The 17,725-nt window shown below is 51.8% G+C and overlaps 1 protein-coding gene across 8 annotated transcripts in view; it reads left to right on the forward strand.

The window, feature by feature from the left end:
* The window catches only part of RGS3 (regulator of G protein signaling 3), a 134,676-nt gene that overhangs the window by 97,937 nt on the left and 19,014 nt on the right, over positions 1–17,725 (forward strand). The window contains exon 1 of one of the 8 annotated variants that reach the window (XM_009188227.4): positions 1,862–4,662. The exons of 6 other annotated variants lie outside the window; for them this stretch is intronic. In XM_009188227.4, the coding sequence (XP_009186491.1) occupies positions 4,609–4,662 (54 nt within the window). In that variant the 5' untranslated portion in view covers positions 1,862–4,608. Of the gene's footprint in view, positions 1–1,861; positions 4,663–4,746; positions 5,030–17,725 lie in introns of those variants that run through there. One more of the 8 variants, XM_009188230.1, reaches the window with a different exon arrangement.

Here is a 17,725-nt window from a genome sequence, read left to right on the forward strand (position 1 = left end):
TTGGACTGGGGTGGCCATGTACAGACACTTCCACAGAGTTTCAAAGAGCAGCCAGGGGTAGTCACTTTCTTCTGTAGTGAGTTGGGACAGTGGCAGGGCTCTGCAGAAGTTGAAGCCGGTGTGTACCCAGCACAGTCTTGGGGTGTCTGGGGGTGATGAAAGCTAAGCAGCTTAGTAGGGGCAAGGGGCTAGTCTTACTCTGAAGTGCTCTGGAATTCCTGGGACCACACCTTTCCCTGGCTTCTCTCTCTCTCTCTCTCTCTCTCTTTCTTTTTTTCTTTTTGAAATGGAGTCTCGCTCTGTTGCCCAGGCTGGAGTGCAGTGATGTGATCTCGGCTCAGTGCAACCTTCACCTCCCAGATTCAAGCAATTCTTGTGCCTCAGCCTCCCAAGTAGCTGGGATTACAGGCGCATGCCACCATGCCCAGCTACTTTTTTGTATTTTTAGTAGAGATGAGATTTCACCATGTTGACCAGGTTGGTCTCAAACTCCTGACCTCAAGTTATCCGCCTGCCTCCACCTCCCAAACTACTGGTATTACAGATGTGAGCCACTGTGCCCGGCCCCTTGCCTTCCCTTCCCTTCCCTTCTTTTCTTTTTCTTTTTCTTTTTCTTTTTCTTTTTCTTTTTCTTTTTCTTTTCTTTTCTTTTCTTTTTTCTTTTCTTTTCTTTCTCTCTCTCCCTCTCTCTCTCTCTCTCTCTTTCTCACAGGGTCTTGCTCTGTCACCCAGGTGGGAATGCAGTGGCACAATTATCATGGCTCACTGCAGCCTCAACTTCCGGGACTCAAGCATCCTCCCACTTCAGCCTCTTGAGTAGCCGGGATCACAGGCACACACCACCATACCCAGCTAATTTTTATTTTTTAAAATTAATTTATTATTTCTTTTTGTAGAGATGGAGTCTTCCTATGTTGCCCAGGCTGATCTCAACCTCCTGGGCTCAAATGATCCTCCCACCTCCGCCTCCCAAAGTGCTGAATTACATGCTTATGATGGGGTCTTGGGAGCATAAACCCACAAGGTGCATTAGTCTTCACGCAGTGGAAGCAGTAAAGGAAGACAGTGGAAACCTCGCTGTGGTGTGGCCTGTAGGGGAACAGCCTGTCTCTGGCACCTGGCTGCATCCCAGGCTGTTGCTGCATCTCTGTCTAAAGACCTGGGCTCTGCTTGAGGGTACTGTATTCCAAAAATAGGAGGCGGGTCCCTGCTGAACCTCCTTGGTTCTAGCCCTGGGAGCTGCTGCCAACCTGTGTGAACAGTGGGGAGTTTGTTCTCCACCACATCCCCAGGGCCCAGCACAGTGCCTGACCTGTGTGGTTGGGCTGTACAGTTCTCCGTGTAACTGATGGGCTCATCTGTTCCATGGGCTGCCCTGGGCCATGGTGCAGGACACAGTAGAAAGTGAACTGGGCTTCATCTGTAGCCCTGCACTTACTAGAGTGTGACCTTAGGCAGGTTTCGTAGTCTCTCTATGCCTCTGCTTACACATCCATAAAATGGGGATATTAGAAATCATATCTGAGGCCGGGCGCGTGGCTCTTGCCTGTAATCCCAGCACTTTGGGAGGCTGAGATGGGCAGATTGCTTGAGGCCTGCAGCAGTTCGAGATCAGCCTGGCCAACATGGCAAAACCCCATCTCTACTAAAAATGCAAAAAATCAGCTGGGTGTGGTGGCGCACGCCTGTAGTCCCAGCTACTTGGGAGGCTGTGGCACAAGAATTGCTTGAACCCAGGAGGCGGAGGTTGCAGTGAGCCAAGATCTTGCCACTGCACTCCAGCCTGGGTGACAGAGCAAGACTCTGTCTCAAAAAAAAAAAAAAAAAAAAAAAAAAGAAAGAAATCATATCTGATAGGGTTATGAGGATTTAATCAATCAATCAGTATTCAGAAAGTACTTAGATCAGTGCTATCATGTGTCAAATAAGTGTTTGTTATGTGAAATATGTGGATCAGTGACTGGGGCCCAGGTCCTGAGTGCCCGGGTGCTGACCCCTGGGCCTATAGGCCGCCTAGATCTTATCACTCTCGAGATCCCAATTTATCCTGTACTGAACAGCACAATCATTTAGGTACCTCTGAGAAGCATTGGGATGTGGTGAAAGGAGCACTGGACTGGGAGTTAGCAATCCCAGCCCTGCCACTCAGTTGCTGTGTTTCCTTGGGAAAGCTACTTTCCCTCTCTGGGCCTCAGTTTCACTGGCTGTAAATGGGAAACAACAGTGAAAGATCTCTGAGGGCCCTCTGGCTTAGATAGCTTGGCTGCCAGTGACTCCCCTATCCTGCCCTAGGCTATACACTGGGAGGCCCCCCAACCCTGCTGATTTGTGTCTGGAGCTATGGGAGGCAGAGGGCAGTGGCTGCCCCAGGGCTCCTCCAGTCATGGGATGCTCTCCTATCCAGGCCTGGCAGGCTCTGGGCCTTGGGGCACTGAGCTGCTCTACCCTTTCCTCACCATACTATGGTCCAGAGCATTGATGAATGTATTCTGGACTCGTTCTGGACCTAGCGCACTGGGTTGGCAGAGCTGCTTTGCCCATCACAGCATAGGGTGTAATTTTGGAGTCATTAGTCTCACTCCATGGCTAATGTCTGCCTCCCTCACTGGACTGTCAGCTTTGTGAATGCAGGGCCCAGCCTATCAGTTCTCCACCACATCCCTGGTGCCCAGCACAGTGCCTGGCACACAGTCTATGCTCTGTAACTGTTTGTTGATTGAAAGAAGGTGACAACTCAGCTGAAGCTCAAGGGCACCTCTGACATGAAGGAATCCTATATTCAGGCTCCCCACCTTAAGAAAATCTTATCCCATGCACCAGAAATTCCATCCTGGAAACCAGCCAGCCTCATTGGTGATTGGTCAGCTCCATTGGAATTGGCCATCTCTTGAGACTCACCTCCTTAGCTTCCCAGGCCAAGGGTGAATCCTGCTTTTCAGGAGCCAGCAGGATGACAGCCTTCCAATCTAGAAGGTTCCTGGGCCCTGCAAGGACTGCCTTGGTTCTGCCCCCAGGGACAAGATGAAACACTGGTTGGAGTTTGTGAGTGACCAACTCAGAGGAGGGCGAGTCGACCTGATAAAGAATGTTTTCTTGTAGCAGTGTTCATGTGTATGCTTGTGTGTGTGAGAGAGTCAGGAACAGAGAGTCAGAGATAGACAGAGGCAGGGATACAGGCAGAAACATCCCGAGACCCTGGGGGGGGGGTCTCTACCATAGGGAGAGAAAGAGACAGAGAGACTGTGCTTCAGCCTAGGTGGCCAAGGTGGGCGGGCTGGGCACGGGAAAATAGAGGCTCCTTCAGTCCATTTTCTCTGTGCCATCATCCCAGGATGCCTGCTGCTCTGGTGGGAGCCAGTCACATGTTGGGCATTCCCAACTTGGGTCTCAGGGACAGCCCAGGGTGCATTTGTTGACATCGTGACAAGCTGCAGTGCCAGAGAACAGCTCTGTGCTGGCACAGCAGCGTCTTGCAGTTGTCGGGCTGTATGGTGGTTAAGAGCGGGCAAGGTGAGTAGGAGCAAGTAGTTTTCAGTCCTGGCTATACAGCCAACTGGCTGTGTGACTGTGAGCAACTTCCTTTGCCATTCTGTACCTCGGACTCTTCATCTGTAACTGGGATAATCATAGTCCTCCTCACAAGCTGCTGGTGAGGATTCAGTGAATTAATGCAGGCAGAGCTCTGGGAACAGGGCCTGGCACGGAGTTCATGGTCAAGAAAGGGTAGCCAAGAGCCAGCTCAGAGAATCCTCTATTCATCCCACAGGTGGGTGGGTCAAGGTTAGCAGCCCCATTTTACAGGTGAAGAAACTGAGGCTCAAAGAGGGGCAGGAACTTGTTCAGTGACACCCAATCAACTAGTGCTGGAGCTGGAACTGGAGCTGGGGACCCTCTCCTCCCAGTCCAGGGCTTGTTCCACTGCCCCCGCAGTTCCTCCTTGGGGATGTCTCTGTCATTCACTAATTGTAATGGGCTGTTACAGTCCAAATTGCCCTCCCAGCTGTCTGTCTCCGGGAGAGGAAGCCCCAAGTTCTCTTTCCACCTAGGATTCCCCAGAGTTTAGCATTCAAAGATTCAGCTGTGTGCTGGGAAGGGACTGAAGCTGCCACCCGCCCCCCACCCTGGGGGCGGTCACATTCTGGAAGTCAGCGTGTGCTGGCTTCAGGACCCTGGGTTCAGTTGTAGCCTCCCATTGGGACAGGAACGGCATCGGGGTGGGGGTGTGACAGGGAAGCCTCGGTGATGATTGGCTTGGTCTTGTAGGGAGCGGCAGCCGGCAGGCTGGCTGGAGGCGGCTTTGCGCTGCCCCAGCCTGGGAGCCCTCAGGATGTGTGTGGGGTGGAGCCTGCTAGGGATCCCAGTGCCACGGGGTGCTGCTGTGAGGGATGGACGCCTCTCCCCCTGGAGCAGCACTTTGGGGCCAGCTTGGGCCCTGGGGACAAGCCACAGGGGACCCACAGCCCATGCGTGTGAGCATGTAACCCGGGAGCCAGCTGGGCCCCTCGCAGGGTGGGCAGAAGGACGGGCTGGCCCAGGACTCTTCTTTGAGACATCCCGGACTCCATCTCGGATGAAAGTGCTTTGAGAAACCACAGAGTTTTCTGTTTAATGGAAGAAAGAAAAACAGCCTCTCTCCAGAGTGGCGGTGGCCGGCTGGACAGGGTGTGTGTTTGGGAAAGACGCTGGAGGAGGAGGAAGAGGAGGAGGACAAGTAGGAGGAGGAAGAGGAGGAGGGATGGGTGATGCAAGGGTTTTTAAAGCGCTACCTAGATGTGGGAGGTGGAACCTGGTCATTTGGTTCTGCTTTTCCTAGCAGGTATTGCTCCCCTGGGGAACTTGGGTAAGTCCATAAATAGCTCTGCTGACACAAAGGAGCTCTGTCTGGGGAAGGCGGCCGCTTGACACGGCCGCCAGGAGCTGCCACAGCCACGGCCGCCCGCCTGCGGGAGGAGCCGGGTGGAGACCCGGGCGGGCGAGCTGGCAGGAGCAGCAGCCAGGAGCCGCCTGGGTTCCTGCTGGAGTGTGCTGGGTAGGTGCCTTGGTGACAGGGCTGTGTATGTGGCGGGCGGGAGTCCAAGCCACCCTGTGCCCCTGTTTCTATTGTTTCTTCCCCAGGGCAGCCATTGATAGGCATGTTGCAACCAAACCATTTGTGCTCTGTTCTGAGATAGCTGTGTGTGTGTGTGTGTGTGTGTGTGTGTGTGTGTGTGTGTGTCTGTCCAGCTGTCTGTCTCAGGGGCTGGGAGCCCTGCAGGTTTCGGGGGATGCTTCCTCTGTTGGCTGCTCCCCACTTCTAGGCTGGCCAGCCAGCTTTTCTTTCTGGGAGAAACAAGAAATGTTTGGTGGCCAAGAAGTCAGGACACTGCACGGGAGGGGAGCGCTCAGTCAGCAGGGTTTGCTATTGTGTCAGGGGTGCTGGCCGCACACCAGGCACCAGGGATGGAAGCTTGTGTCTAGTTTCACTGGCGGGGGAAGAGATGGTCTCTGGAACTAGTCTCAGTGGGTAGCCTTTGGTCCCAGAGACGGTCTCTGCTGAAATGTCCACTGGAAGCACAAGCAAAGATGCTTTGACTCCGAGCTCCAACCCCGTGGGAGAGGACCTGCACCTGCTTCCTTGGCTCCAGTTGAGACCCATCAGGCAGGAGGTGGTGGTAGAGACAGGCTCACACCACAGAGTTGGTCACTGTGAGCAGACAGAAGCTAATTATTTTCCCAGTCTGGAGGGTCCACATCTCTATTCTTGTTCCGGGGTGTCCAGGAAGAACCCTTGAACCCTAGGACTCAGGGCAGGAGGATAAACCTGGACCCAGAAAGGGAGGAGCCTAGTCCAAGTTTGAGCAGCAGGTCTCTGGCTGAGCAGGACCAGGATGGAGGACTTCTGCCTCCTAGAACAGCAAGAACAGGATATGTGGGAAATCATTTCCCTGACCTGAGCTAAGCATTATAATTCAACTTTAAATCTGACCCTCCTGGCCTGAGAAGCTTGGTACACCAGGCCCCGCAGCGATGCTTGAAAACTTTCCACATCCTGCTGCCCTCAGGCCTTCTGGCTGGGTGGCTATCTGGCTCCCTCTCCCAGTGCTAGAGTGGGTACATCTCCTCGAGGGAAGGAGCTGCAGAGGCTGCCCTGCTGGTGCCTGCGGGATCCCAGCCAGGGCACTGCAGGCATAGTCAAAGTTTCCACCAAGGCCCCTTGAGTCCTCTGCGCCCAGCCAAGGGGCACCTCCCCTTTTCCCTAGCCCTAGCACGTGGTGTGGCTTAGCCTAGGACAGGCCCTTCAGGGAGCCGAGTTCCACAACAGGGCTCATTGCAAGCCCAGACTGGCTTCTGAGAAGCAGGCAGATGGTGAAGATGAGGCAGTTGAGGCAAGTGACCGCTCCTCGTGAGAGGTCTCCAGGGCTTTAAGCCAGAAATTGTTGATGGGGCTTCTGATTATAAGTACGTGGTATCAGTGAAATCATTGCACTTCCAGGCTTCCTTGCCTTTGCACATGCTGTTCCGGCTACCTGGAAACCCCTCCCCTCCTCTCCCCTTCTCTCCCCTCCTCTCCCCCCCGCTCCCCTCCCCTCTCCTCCCCTCCCCTCCCCTCTCCATGTCTTATTCTATCCAAACTTCCACAGCTAGAGCAAATACTCCAGCCAGAATGAGTCTGTCCATTGGTGGTGGTACCCATGAATATTGTTTTGTATCCTATTTATGCAGAATCTGGGCCTTATTCATTCCTTAGTCGCAAGGACCTGGCCAGGGGCCTGGGGCATGGTTGGAGAGGGGCTTTGCATTGTCCTGGCTAGGGCAGGTTTTCTTTGAGGACAAACACTGACATGCAAGTCAGCTGTGTCTGCCCATCTCCTAGCTCTGTGCCTGGCATAGAGGGCCTGTCAGGGAGCCCCTTTAGGAGAGGCCTAGGCTCTGAATGTCAAAGTTGTGTCCATAGGGCCAAGGGATGTGGGCTGGGTTTGATAGGAGGTGAGGTGGGGAGGATTTTGGCTTCATCGTGGCAGGGACCATAGGGAGAATCCACTCAGGGGTCATGCTGGGCTAGGTGGTATCCACAACATAGCCTGGGCCATGAAGAGTGGAGGGGTATCCCTGGCTGGTTGAAATGCAGTGCTCAAGGTCCTTTGAACAGACTACAGGGGGTTGGAGCTCAGCTCCCTGGACCCTCTTGGGATGGTGCCAACCAGAGTAGGTCTGGGGGGATTGATCCTCAAGTCAGTGGTCTGTGTGGCTCCCTCAGAACAGGCACAGCTGAGGAGAGAGTGCCTAGCCCCAGCTGGGTCCCTGGGGGCCAACAGCTGCCTCCCATTTGGCCTCTTAAGGCCCTGGAGATGGCAGTCTCTTTGCCTTCTATTAGGTTGGTGTAAAAGCAACTGCGGTTTTTGCCATTAAGAGTAATGTAAAACCACAATTACTTTTGCACCAACCTAATAGATAGCTAGATAGAGAACTGAGGCAGGAGAGGAAGGACTTGCCTGAGGTGACGTGCGACTCAGCAGGAAAGCAGAGACAAAAGCTCAGGTTCCCCAACCCAGGCCTCTCTGTACTGCACCAACTGGCTGTCTGAGTATCCAGGTTTCATCCTGGGGCTCTCTTTTTCTGGACTCACCAGTTACATGTCCCTTTTGGACCTTCGGGCTTACTGACTAGAGCCCTGCTATCCTCTGGGAAAAGCAGCATGTGCAATAGACAAAGCCCTTGGTCAGTGGGCTGGAGACTGCAGCACCTTCTAGTCCCTTCTTACTGATGATCTCAGGCAAATATGCCTTGTTTCTCACCTCAGTTTCCCCTTTGTAGCAACCAGGGACTGGGCCAAGTATTGCCAGGTGCCTTCCAAATATCCAGTTCTTTGATTCTCTGCAGGCCATTTCCTCTTCCTGGCTTCCAAGAGTCAATGGTCAGGGCCAGGGCTTGGTGCAGCAGGGAAGCAGCCCCCAGCCTGTTCCCCAGGTGCCTCTGGGCAGGAGGCTTCTCATTGCAAGCTGCAGCCCAAGCCGAAGCTGGGAGGTTTGTTGTTGTTTGTGGAGCCAGATGGTTTCCAAGATGTCATTGCTTAGGGAAAACCATCATTCCTCCCAGGAATAAACAAGGCTGCTTATGGCTCAGCCCCCTAAGCCTGGAGAAGCTGGAGCCACTCACAGCAGACCAGCCAGGCTCAGCCCCATGGAGTGCTGCCTGCCCCTACACAACCAGCTGTACCCTGGCTTCCAGGATTGGAGTGGGGATGGGGACAGGATGGTGGGAGGGGTGTTAGAGCCATAAGCCTCTTGGGAAATCAGAGCTTCCAGGCACAGACGAGAGGGAAGAGGGTCCCAGGATACCCTCTTCCTTCTGGCAGTGGGCCTAAGTCATCACTTGAGATGTATGGATAGCTGTCAGGTATGCCCTGTGCTCCAGATGGCCAGGGCTTCTCCCCTCTCCCTGCCCTCCATGGGCCAGCCCGCTTGCACCTGGCACCATGGCTCAGGCTGCTGCTGGAGAACTGTCAGCGGCTCCCAACTTAGAAAGGGGGGTGTGCAGGAAGTTATTTGGAACTGGGCATGCTTTTCACTACATAACCAGGGCTCTCTGTGGTGTCCTCAGTTACCTCTTACTGGGGTTAGCTTTGGGCAAATAGCAGAGCTCGGGGACTTGGGGAAGGGTGGCAGAGGGTAAGGGAACAAGGGGAGAGGCAGAGAAAGGTCTTGGTAGCGCCTCTGGGGACCAAATGACTGGCAGGAACCTTGACAGCAGGCTGGAGGCAGCCAGGAGAAGGACTGTGGAATGGGAGGTGGCATGGCTGTGCCACCCGTCAAGTCAAGGGTTGTAAGCAATGTCCAGCCAGAACATGAAATCTTCACTTCTCAGACCTCACTTCCTGCAGTTAGTTCCCAGTTGATTCAAACAGCAGCAGCTCTGTACTGTACTCTCTGCCTCTCTCCCTTCCTTGTCTGCCTGCCTTCCTTCCTTCCTTCCTTCCTTCCTTCCTTCCTTCCTTCCTTCCTTCCATGTGTGTTAAGCACCTACTGTGTGCCATGTACTTGCAAATTACTGGAGGCATAGATCTAAAAGTTCCAATCTTTAATCTAGGTCAGGTAATGGACATTAACAATACAGCTTTAATGGAGAGGCACGGGGTGGTGGGGGGGAGCTGTGGGACCCGCCAGGGAAGCACCCAGTTCAGACTGGGAGCCTCAGCAAAGCTTCCTACAGGAGGTGAAGCTGAAGGTGATTGTACAGATTCTTGCCCTTTGAAGAGCAGGTCTCCATTCCAGTCTATCCACCCCTCTGAGATGTAGACGTGAGTCCCTCCATGGAAATTGTTTTTGTGAGTCCAGCCTCATGCTCCTCCTTGTCTAGGGAGGTTGTATAGGAATATGGGCTCTGGACTTGAGGGAAGGCTCTCTCCTACCTTACAGTCGTGTGCTCTTGGACAAGAATGGAGCTTCTCCTACCTTCATGTCCTTGAGCAGTGGTCTAGCCTCCTCGGGTTAAATGAGATGATAGCTGTAAAGCACTTAGACATGTTTCATGTGAATGGACTCTGTGTCCTGCTAGCAGTGGGAGTACCACTAGCGCCTATCTCATGGGTGGCTGTAATTAAATGCAGCGATGTACGTGAGGCGCTTGGCATGAGCAGGCATTCAGGAGGCAGCACGGCAGCGTTTTGCTGGAGGGAAGCAGTTGGAATGCGCAATCAGAGATGTGTACAAAGCAAGGAACTCACTGAGGAGCAGTGAGCCTCAGCCCAGGGAGCAGAGGAGGAGACACTGGGATGAGGGGTTTTATTTGTTTTTAAAATAAACCTTTTAAATCGAAGTATAGCATACTTCCAGAAAAATCAGAAGAATACAGCCAATGAATTTTCACAAACCATATACCCCATCCAGGTCAAGAAATAGAACATTCTGGTACCCTTGGAATCCCCACAAATAACCCTCTTTTAGTTTCTGTGACCTCAAAGGTAACCCCTGTCCTGACTTCCTTTTTTTTTTTTTTTTTGAGGCAAAGTCTCGCTCTGTTGCCCAGGCTAGGGTGCAGTGCACTGCAACCTCCATCTCCCAGGTTCAAGCAATTCTCCTGCCTTAGCCTCCCCAGTAGCTGGGATTGCCAGCGTGTGCCACCATGCCCAGCTAATTTTTGTATTTTTAGTAGAGACGGGGTTTCGCCATGTTGGCCAGGCTGGTCTCGAACTCCTGACCTCAGGTGATCCGCCCTTCTCGGCCTCCCAAAGTGCTGGGATTACAGGCATGAGTCACTGTACCTGGCCCGTGTCCTGACTTCTCTCATTGATGAGTGTAGCCTATCCTTTGTGTAAATGGAATCATTGAGTACATATTATTTCATGCTGACTTCTTTCGATCAGCATTTTGATGGCAAGATTCATCAATAATATTGTATCAAGTTGTATTTTGTTTATTCTTGTTGCTCTGTGGTATTTCCTTGTATATACCACCACAGTTTATCTAATCTACTGTTGATGAACATTTGTGTTGTTTACAGTTTGAGACTAGAATGAATGGTGCTGCTATGAATATTCTCATACATATCTTTTGATATACTATGGATGCTTCTGTTGGGTAAATAAGTTTTGCAATTGCTGAGTCATAGAGTTGTACAGAGTTAGATTTAGTAAATACCATGATATTATTTTCCAAAGTGTGACGGGAATACACTCACTTCAAGCTGTACATGAAAGAGCCTGTTATTCCATGTCCGTACCAACATTATTGGTATTAGATATTGTGATATCTAATTGTGGCTTTAATTTGAATATCCTTGATGTCTGGTGAGGTCGAGTCCCTTTTTCATGTGTTGACTAGCCATTTGGATGACCTCTTTTGAAAAGTGCCTGTTCAAGTCTTTCCCCCATTTTCCTATTGGATTTTTTTTTTTTCTGATTAATTTGTAGGAGCTTAAACAATATTGTAGATATGTGTTTATTGTTGGATATGCACATTCCAAATATCTCTTCCCACTCTGGGATTTGCCTTTTCCCTCTCTTAAGGGTATATTTGAAGAACACAAGTTCTTCATTTTAACGCAGTCCAATTTGTTAATCTTTTTTCTTTTATGGAGAGTGTTTGTTGAGTCCGGTTTCTTTGCTTATTACAAGGTTATGGACATATACTTTTATGTATTCTTTTAGATGTTTTATGTTTCATATTTAGATCTAAAATCCACTTGAAATAGATTTTTGTCCGCTATATGAAGTACAGGTCAAGACTCATTTTCTCTGGATAAATATTCAATGTATTCAAAATCTAGCCTGTCTCACTATAGGGCAATGTCACCTTTGTCAGAAATTGAGGGGCAATACATGTGTGGGTCACTTGAATTTTGAAGGATGAGTAGAGCTTCGGCAGGTGGACGGGAGAGGGGAAGGTGCTCTAGGCAGGACGTATGGTGTGAGCATAGGTTTAGAGGAGCCTGAGGGTAGAGTGTATCAGACTGGCTGGAGGGAAAGGAGGAGAAACAGTGTGGTGGAGAGGTTGGCGGGGGCAGAACACACAGGGTTAGAGGATGGGACTTTATCCTAAAGGGATGGAGGCATTTTGAGCAGGAGAACAATATAGGCAAGTTGGTGCAGGGCTGAGGGAGATAAGATAAAGTCTTATGACAGAGGGAGGCAGGAGGGTGGGTTTGGAGAAGATGGTAAATTCAGCCAAACCTAACCCTGACATCACCCCCAAGCAGAGATAGGGTGCGCCTACCTCAGAAGGCAGCAGTGAGGCCAAGGGTACCAGAGGCTTGGGAGGGTGACCTTCAGCCATAGGGTTGTGGCTTAGTCTCATGTCCACATGTCCATTCTGGTGTCCTCGAGTGAAAAAGACTCTTTTTTCTGGGTGGACCCCCACCACCACCCAGTTCCCCCAGAGCTGCAGGCCCTGAAAGAGGAGGGCAGTGGGGCAGACTGGGGCAGACAGAAAAGGAAGGGAGCATATCTGGAAAGGGGGACCTTTCTGTTCCTCCTGCCCTTGATGCCCCCACAAGGAGACCTGGCTATGCCTTGGGCCCTGAACTCTGATCTTTCTAGGCTAGCTGAGATGCAGAGCTGGACAGACATGCTGGGGAGAGCAAGACCCAGTGAGGGGAGTGATTTGGCCCAGGCCATGCAGTGAGCCAGTCTGACCCAACCTAGGGGCAGGCTGAGCACAGACTCGTCTGCCTTCTCAGCTTCCAAGTTTCCTCCCCTGAAACCTGCAACTAATAGGACTCCTGTTCTAGGCTGCTGTAAGGGTCAGAATATGCCAAGTGCCCTGTCCCGGAACTGGATGCAGGAGAGGGAGCTGATGATGTCAATGATCATGATGAGAGTAACAATTATGATTATAGAAATTGCAGATGCTTATTGAGCACTTACTAGGTGCCAGGCCCTATGCTAAGCCCTCCCCACAGAGCTGTGATGTAGATACTCAGTATTCACATTGCCATTTTACAGATGAGGAAACCTGAATAGGTTAAGCAGCCTGTGCAGTGCATTGACCTAGGAGGTGGCAGAGCCAGGGTTTGAAGCTAGATTTGCTGGTCTCCAAGCCCCAGTTCTTCATCAGCAATAGGCTTCCTTCCTTCCACCTCTGGCTTTCAGTTGTCCCTATTCTCAGAGCTGTTGCTTGGAGTTAAAACCTTAGTTTTTGAGTTGGTCCCTGGTGCCCACTCATGAGAGAGTCAAGCTGTGGAGAGGAAGGCAAGGAGCAGAGGCGCACCACCATGGGCTACTGTGTGCCAGGCACTGCCTCCGTATGCCCCATAGCAGCCCTGTGAGGAAGCGGCATACTGGCTGTGAGGGAGGTGGCACATGGGTAGGAAGTAGGATTCACCCCCAGGCCCTCCTGCTTCCAAATGCTGACCTCATGACTGCAGCGCTATTTGTGTCCTTCCCTGAGGTCGTCCTGGCATGGCAGAGCTTCTCTGATTAACCTAGCATAAAACATCACAGAGAAGCCACACGCTTCTAGCTCTCCCCACCTGGAAGGGGCCCCAGGAGGGAGAGGATTTGGGAGGGTCACCAGGTGTACAGAATTCTGCACTGCCCCTCCCAACACCAGGTGTCATTTTCCTGCCCCTCAATATCCAACCATGTGGAGTTTGAGCAGGGCCCCTGCGTCTGGTATTGCTCACCACTGCCTAGCACAGAGCCTGGCCCAGGTTTGTCCTCAGGAAGCATCCTTTGAAGGAAGGGAAGGAGGAAGTGAAGAGAGCAGGAAAGGAGATCACAGAGGAGTAGAAAGAGCAGGGCTTTGGAGTCAGGCAGACAGTGGTTTCAATTCTGACTCTTCCACTGACTTGCTTTTTGATCTTGTGTAAGTTACTTAACATCTCTAAGTCCTAGTTTTCTTATTAAAAATGATACTGATCTCACAGGATTGTTGGAAGTAGAGCCTAAAGTATAAAGCAACTGTCACAGTGTGCGGCGTGCAGTAGATGCTCAGTTAATGATCTCTCTCTCTCTCCTCTTTGTCATCATTATCTGTTTCAAACACCTCTAGCTTTACTTTCCCTACCTCTGCAGCACTAAGTAAAACTGCTTTCAGGGTAACATCGGAATTCCTTAATATATCCATGCTCCTGCCCCATCCACTTCCACTTCCTTGAATGTTCCCTGCTGGCTCTGGCTCAGCCTGGAATATCTTGTCCCATCTTTTCCCCCATTACCTCCTCCCAGAGCCATCCTAGTTGTCCCTGCTGCCTCTACTTCCACAGCCTCCTAGGGTGGTAGCAGGTGGGTAAGAGATTGATCTGGCACCTCCAAGGCAGGGAACATGGCTTGCTGCTGTTTGGCAGCAATAGCCAGCACAGGCCCTGGCACATGGCTGCAGCTCTGTCGGTATTTGCTGAGTAAGTCTTGAGGGAAATGGTGTGAATAAGCCAGACATGATTCTGACGAGCCAAACAGGACCTGCCCAGGGCCATGACAGCAGGGCAGGCTGGGTCTTGGCAGGGCAGCAGAGAGCCTTCTAGCCAGGGCATCCGAGGCAGATTGAACCAGTCCTCACAGGGATAGGCAGGAAGTGGACTTGAGGGATAGAGAGCTTAGGGAAATGAGATGGCCCCAGCACACACACACACAGAGCAGGCAGAAAAGCAGAGTGTCGGGTGGGAAGGGGAGTGAGGATGGATCCCACAGGCAAACCGATTCCTCAGCAGAGCCCCAGGGGGGCCTGGAGTTCCCCTTCTTACAAGGTGTCAGTCACTACTAGCTCAGGAAGAGACTGGGAACTCCCCTGCTCTCAACTCTCAACTCCCTGCCTTTCAGAGAAGAGAGTTGGAGGTGTCGAAGGGGTGTTTGGGGTGGTGGGTGGGGACAGAGACTACGAGTCCACCCCACGTTGAAGCAGTGGTGTCAGAAACAGAGGCGAGAGGAGAAGGGGCCTGGTGGGGGGGGGTGACAGGGCAGCACCGTGCTGAAACCTAGACCCCAGGAGCCGCCTCCCCGCCCAGGGAGAAGCTGGGCATCCAGGCAGGTGGTGGTGGGTCTCCAGCAGGCTGCAAATGGCATGTCCTTCTGGCTTGGTCAGGCGATAGCCAAGAGTAGGGAGGGTTTCTGAGGGGCCCTCGTATCTCCTCTTTCCTCAGGGATTCCCTTTCCGTGAGTGTTGGCTTTGTCCCTGTGCAGGGGTGAGCTAACCTTCTGTTCCTCAGTATTGCTTTCTGTATAGTGGGTGCGCTCCCTGCTGTGGTGTGCCGCCCTCCTGAACCTCTGACAGAGGAGCTTCAGTCTGTGGTTGAATTCCTCCTTTGCCCCTCTCTCCTCCTGCAGTTGGGCCTCTGTTTGGGAAACATGAATGGGTAGCTGCCTCCAGGGAACTTGCCAGCCCCCAGTCCTGCTCCAAGGTCATGCCTCTTCTGCATAGGCTCCTCATTATAGAGAGGGTTTTATGTGTTAGAACTGGTCCTGGGCAAGGTTCTGGGCTGGATTTTAGTGCTGATTCTGTTGTATGACCTTGGCCTTATCACTTCCCTTCTCTGGACCTCACATAACAGACAGTTACCTTGCCTGTTACCTGATGCCACTCTCCAGAATTGTCTTGGGAGTCAGAAAAAAGTAAAAAGGCCTGGGCCTTACTCATAGGGAATGTGATGCAGTAGGTCTTAGATTGGGTCCAGACAGGCATTTTTACGATGCTCCTTAGCATTTTAAAAAAACGAGTGTGTATTTTGTATAAGCTCCTGGGTGCTGCTGCTGCTGACTCTTGGGCTGCACTTTGAGGCTAAGAGTCTAGATGGTCCTGTGAAGTTCACTGGATTGTTCTTTCTTCCTTTTTTTTTTCTTTTTTTTCTTTTTTTTTTGAGACACAGAGAGAGTCTTGCTCTGTCACCAGGCTGGAGTATAGTGGCGTGATCTTGGCTCACTGCATCCTCCCCCTCCCGGGTTCAAGCCATTCTCCTCCCTCAGCCTCCTGAGTAGCTGGGATTACAGGCACCTACCACCACGTCCAGCTAATTTTTGTATTTTTAGTAGAGACAGGGTTTCACCATGTTGGCCAGGATGATCTCGAACTCCTGACCTCGTGATCCGCCCTCCTCAGCCTCCTGAAGTGTTGGGATTACAGGCGTAAGCCACCGCGCCCGGCGATTGTTCTTTCATTCATTTATTCATTCATCAAACACTTCAGGTGGGGAGTGATCAGATGTGAGGCTGGAGGGAGACAGAGCCCAGGGTCTTCCAGGGCTACAGAATTTGGACTTTATCTGAGAGGTATTGGGGAGCCAGCCACAGCAACGTTTTAAGCAGAGGAGTGACAAGTTGAGGTTTGCATGTAGACAGCTCCCCTGACATAGCACAAAGAATGGCCAGCAGGGTCTGCACTGCCACTGTGAGCCCCGCATCATCCTGATGGGAGATGACAGTGGTCTGGAGGGAAGTGGTGGCAGTGGACATGGAGAGAGTAGAAACATTCTTTTTAAAAAAGATGAATCAACTTTTTAATTTTTTAATTTTTTATTTTTTGAGACAGTCTCACTGTATTGCCCAGTCTGGAGTACAGTGGCGTGATCTCGGCTCACTACAACCTCTGCTTCCTGGGTTCAAGGGATTCTTCTGCCTCAGCCTCCTGAGTAGCTGGGATTACAGGTGCACACCATGTCACCTGGCTAATTTTTGTATTTTTAGTAGAGACGGGGTTTCACCATATTGGCCAGGCTGGTCTCGAACTCCTGACCTCAGGTGATCCACCTGCCTCAACCTCCCAAAGTGCTGGGATTACAGGCTTGAGCCATGGTGCCCGGCCTCAATGTTTATTTTTTAGAGTAGCCTTAGAAATTAGCACAAAGTACAGAGAGTTCCCATATACTCTGTCCTCCTTATTGCCAACCTCCCTAGTGAAAAGATCCTTGAAGTTGTATAAGTGATGATCAGGATTTGAGGACTGACCATGGGAGTGGCCGTGGAGGAAAAGGAGGAGAAAATGCTGGCCAGTTCCCTGGTTTGGGCAACTGGTGGTGGCTTCATTGAGAGGAGGGATGATGGACTTGTAGGGAGATCACACATTCAGTGTAAGGCTTGTTGAGTTGGGGGCACTGATGGGATATGCAGAAGGAGGCCTCCATCCCTGTCCCTGGGCTGCAGCCACACGGCTGTCCTCTGTCTCAGCAGCATGCTAAGGCTCTTCCTGGTCTGGGGCCTTGGCCTATGCTGCTTCCTCCTCTAGTGAGCCCTGCCCTGCCCCTTGAGCAGATTTCAGTCTCCACCCATTCCACAGGGTGGCCTTCCCAACACTCCCCTGGACTCTCTCACAGCACCCGAGGGTTTTCCTTCACACCGCAGATCTTGGTTTCTGTTTAGCCTGTGTTTACAGCAGTGATGACTTGGTCAATATCCCTCCTTCCTCTCTAGTTTGTAGGCTCCATAAGGACAGGGATCGTGTCTTTCTTATTCCTTCCTTTATGCAAAGAGCCTAGAACAGTGTCTGGATGCAGAACTATTCCATGAGGATTTGGTGAATGCCTGTGGCATCTAACTCAGGAGAGGGGTCTGGGCTAGCGGTGTGGACTGCGAGTCATCAGTAGCCAGATGGTACAGATAGCGATTGTGGCCCGGGGAGTGGATGGGTTCCCAAGGGAGTGGACAGGACTGTGATGAGAGGGGCCCTGCAGCAGGTCCTGAGGGACAGGCAGACAGGCCCATGAGAGGATGGAAAAGGGGTCAGTGGAAATTCAGGGAGGGAGCTGTTAAAACCACGCCATGCTGGGGTGACTGTAGCTATCGTTTATTGGGTGCTCATGTGTGCCCTCATGGTGCTGAGCTCTGGATACTCGTTAGCTCATTTATTCCTCTCAACATTGTGAGGAGGTTCTAGAAATCCTGTATTCTAGAAATCCTGTTATGGCTAAGGAAACTGAGGCACAGAAAGGTTAAGCCCAAGGTCACCCAGCAAGTAAGTGTGAAGTTAGTATCTGGAGCTCCCCCTAATGTAAGCACCGCCTCCATCCTCCTGAATTTTGCCAAACCTGCTGTGTTGGAGAGAGTGGAGGTAGAGGGGACAGGAGAATGGCCTGGAGGGTCTCTGAGCTGGTGATGGAGGAAGCACTGGGTGTGCCAGCCTCTGGGTGGTCAAGAGGCCAGACCTGGAGGAGCTGGGCTGACGCTGAGCTGAGAGAGCTAAGTGTTAGCTGAGCCGTCAAGGTTCCTGGAAGCTAACATTGAGTCAGGGACCTGAAGCTAGGGAACCAGAGCATGCCACGCTTGAAGGAACAGCCCATCTTGAAAGCCTGGAGGTCCAATGTGGGGCAGGAATTCTAATAGCCT

This window comes from Papio anubis, chromosome 13 (assembly GCF_008728515.1).
Source record: "Papio anubis isolate 15944 chromosome 13, Panubis1.0, whole genome shotgun sequence".
Lineage (NCBI taxonomy): Eukaryota > Metazoa > Chordata > Mammalia > Primates > Cercopithecidae > Papio > Papio anubis.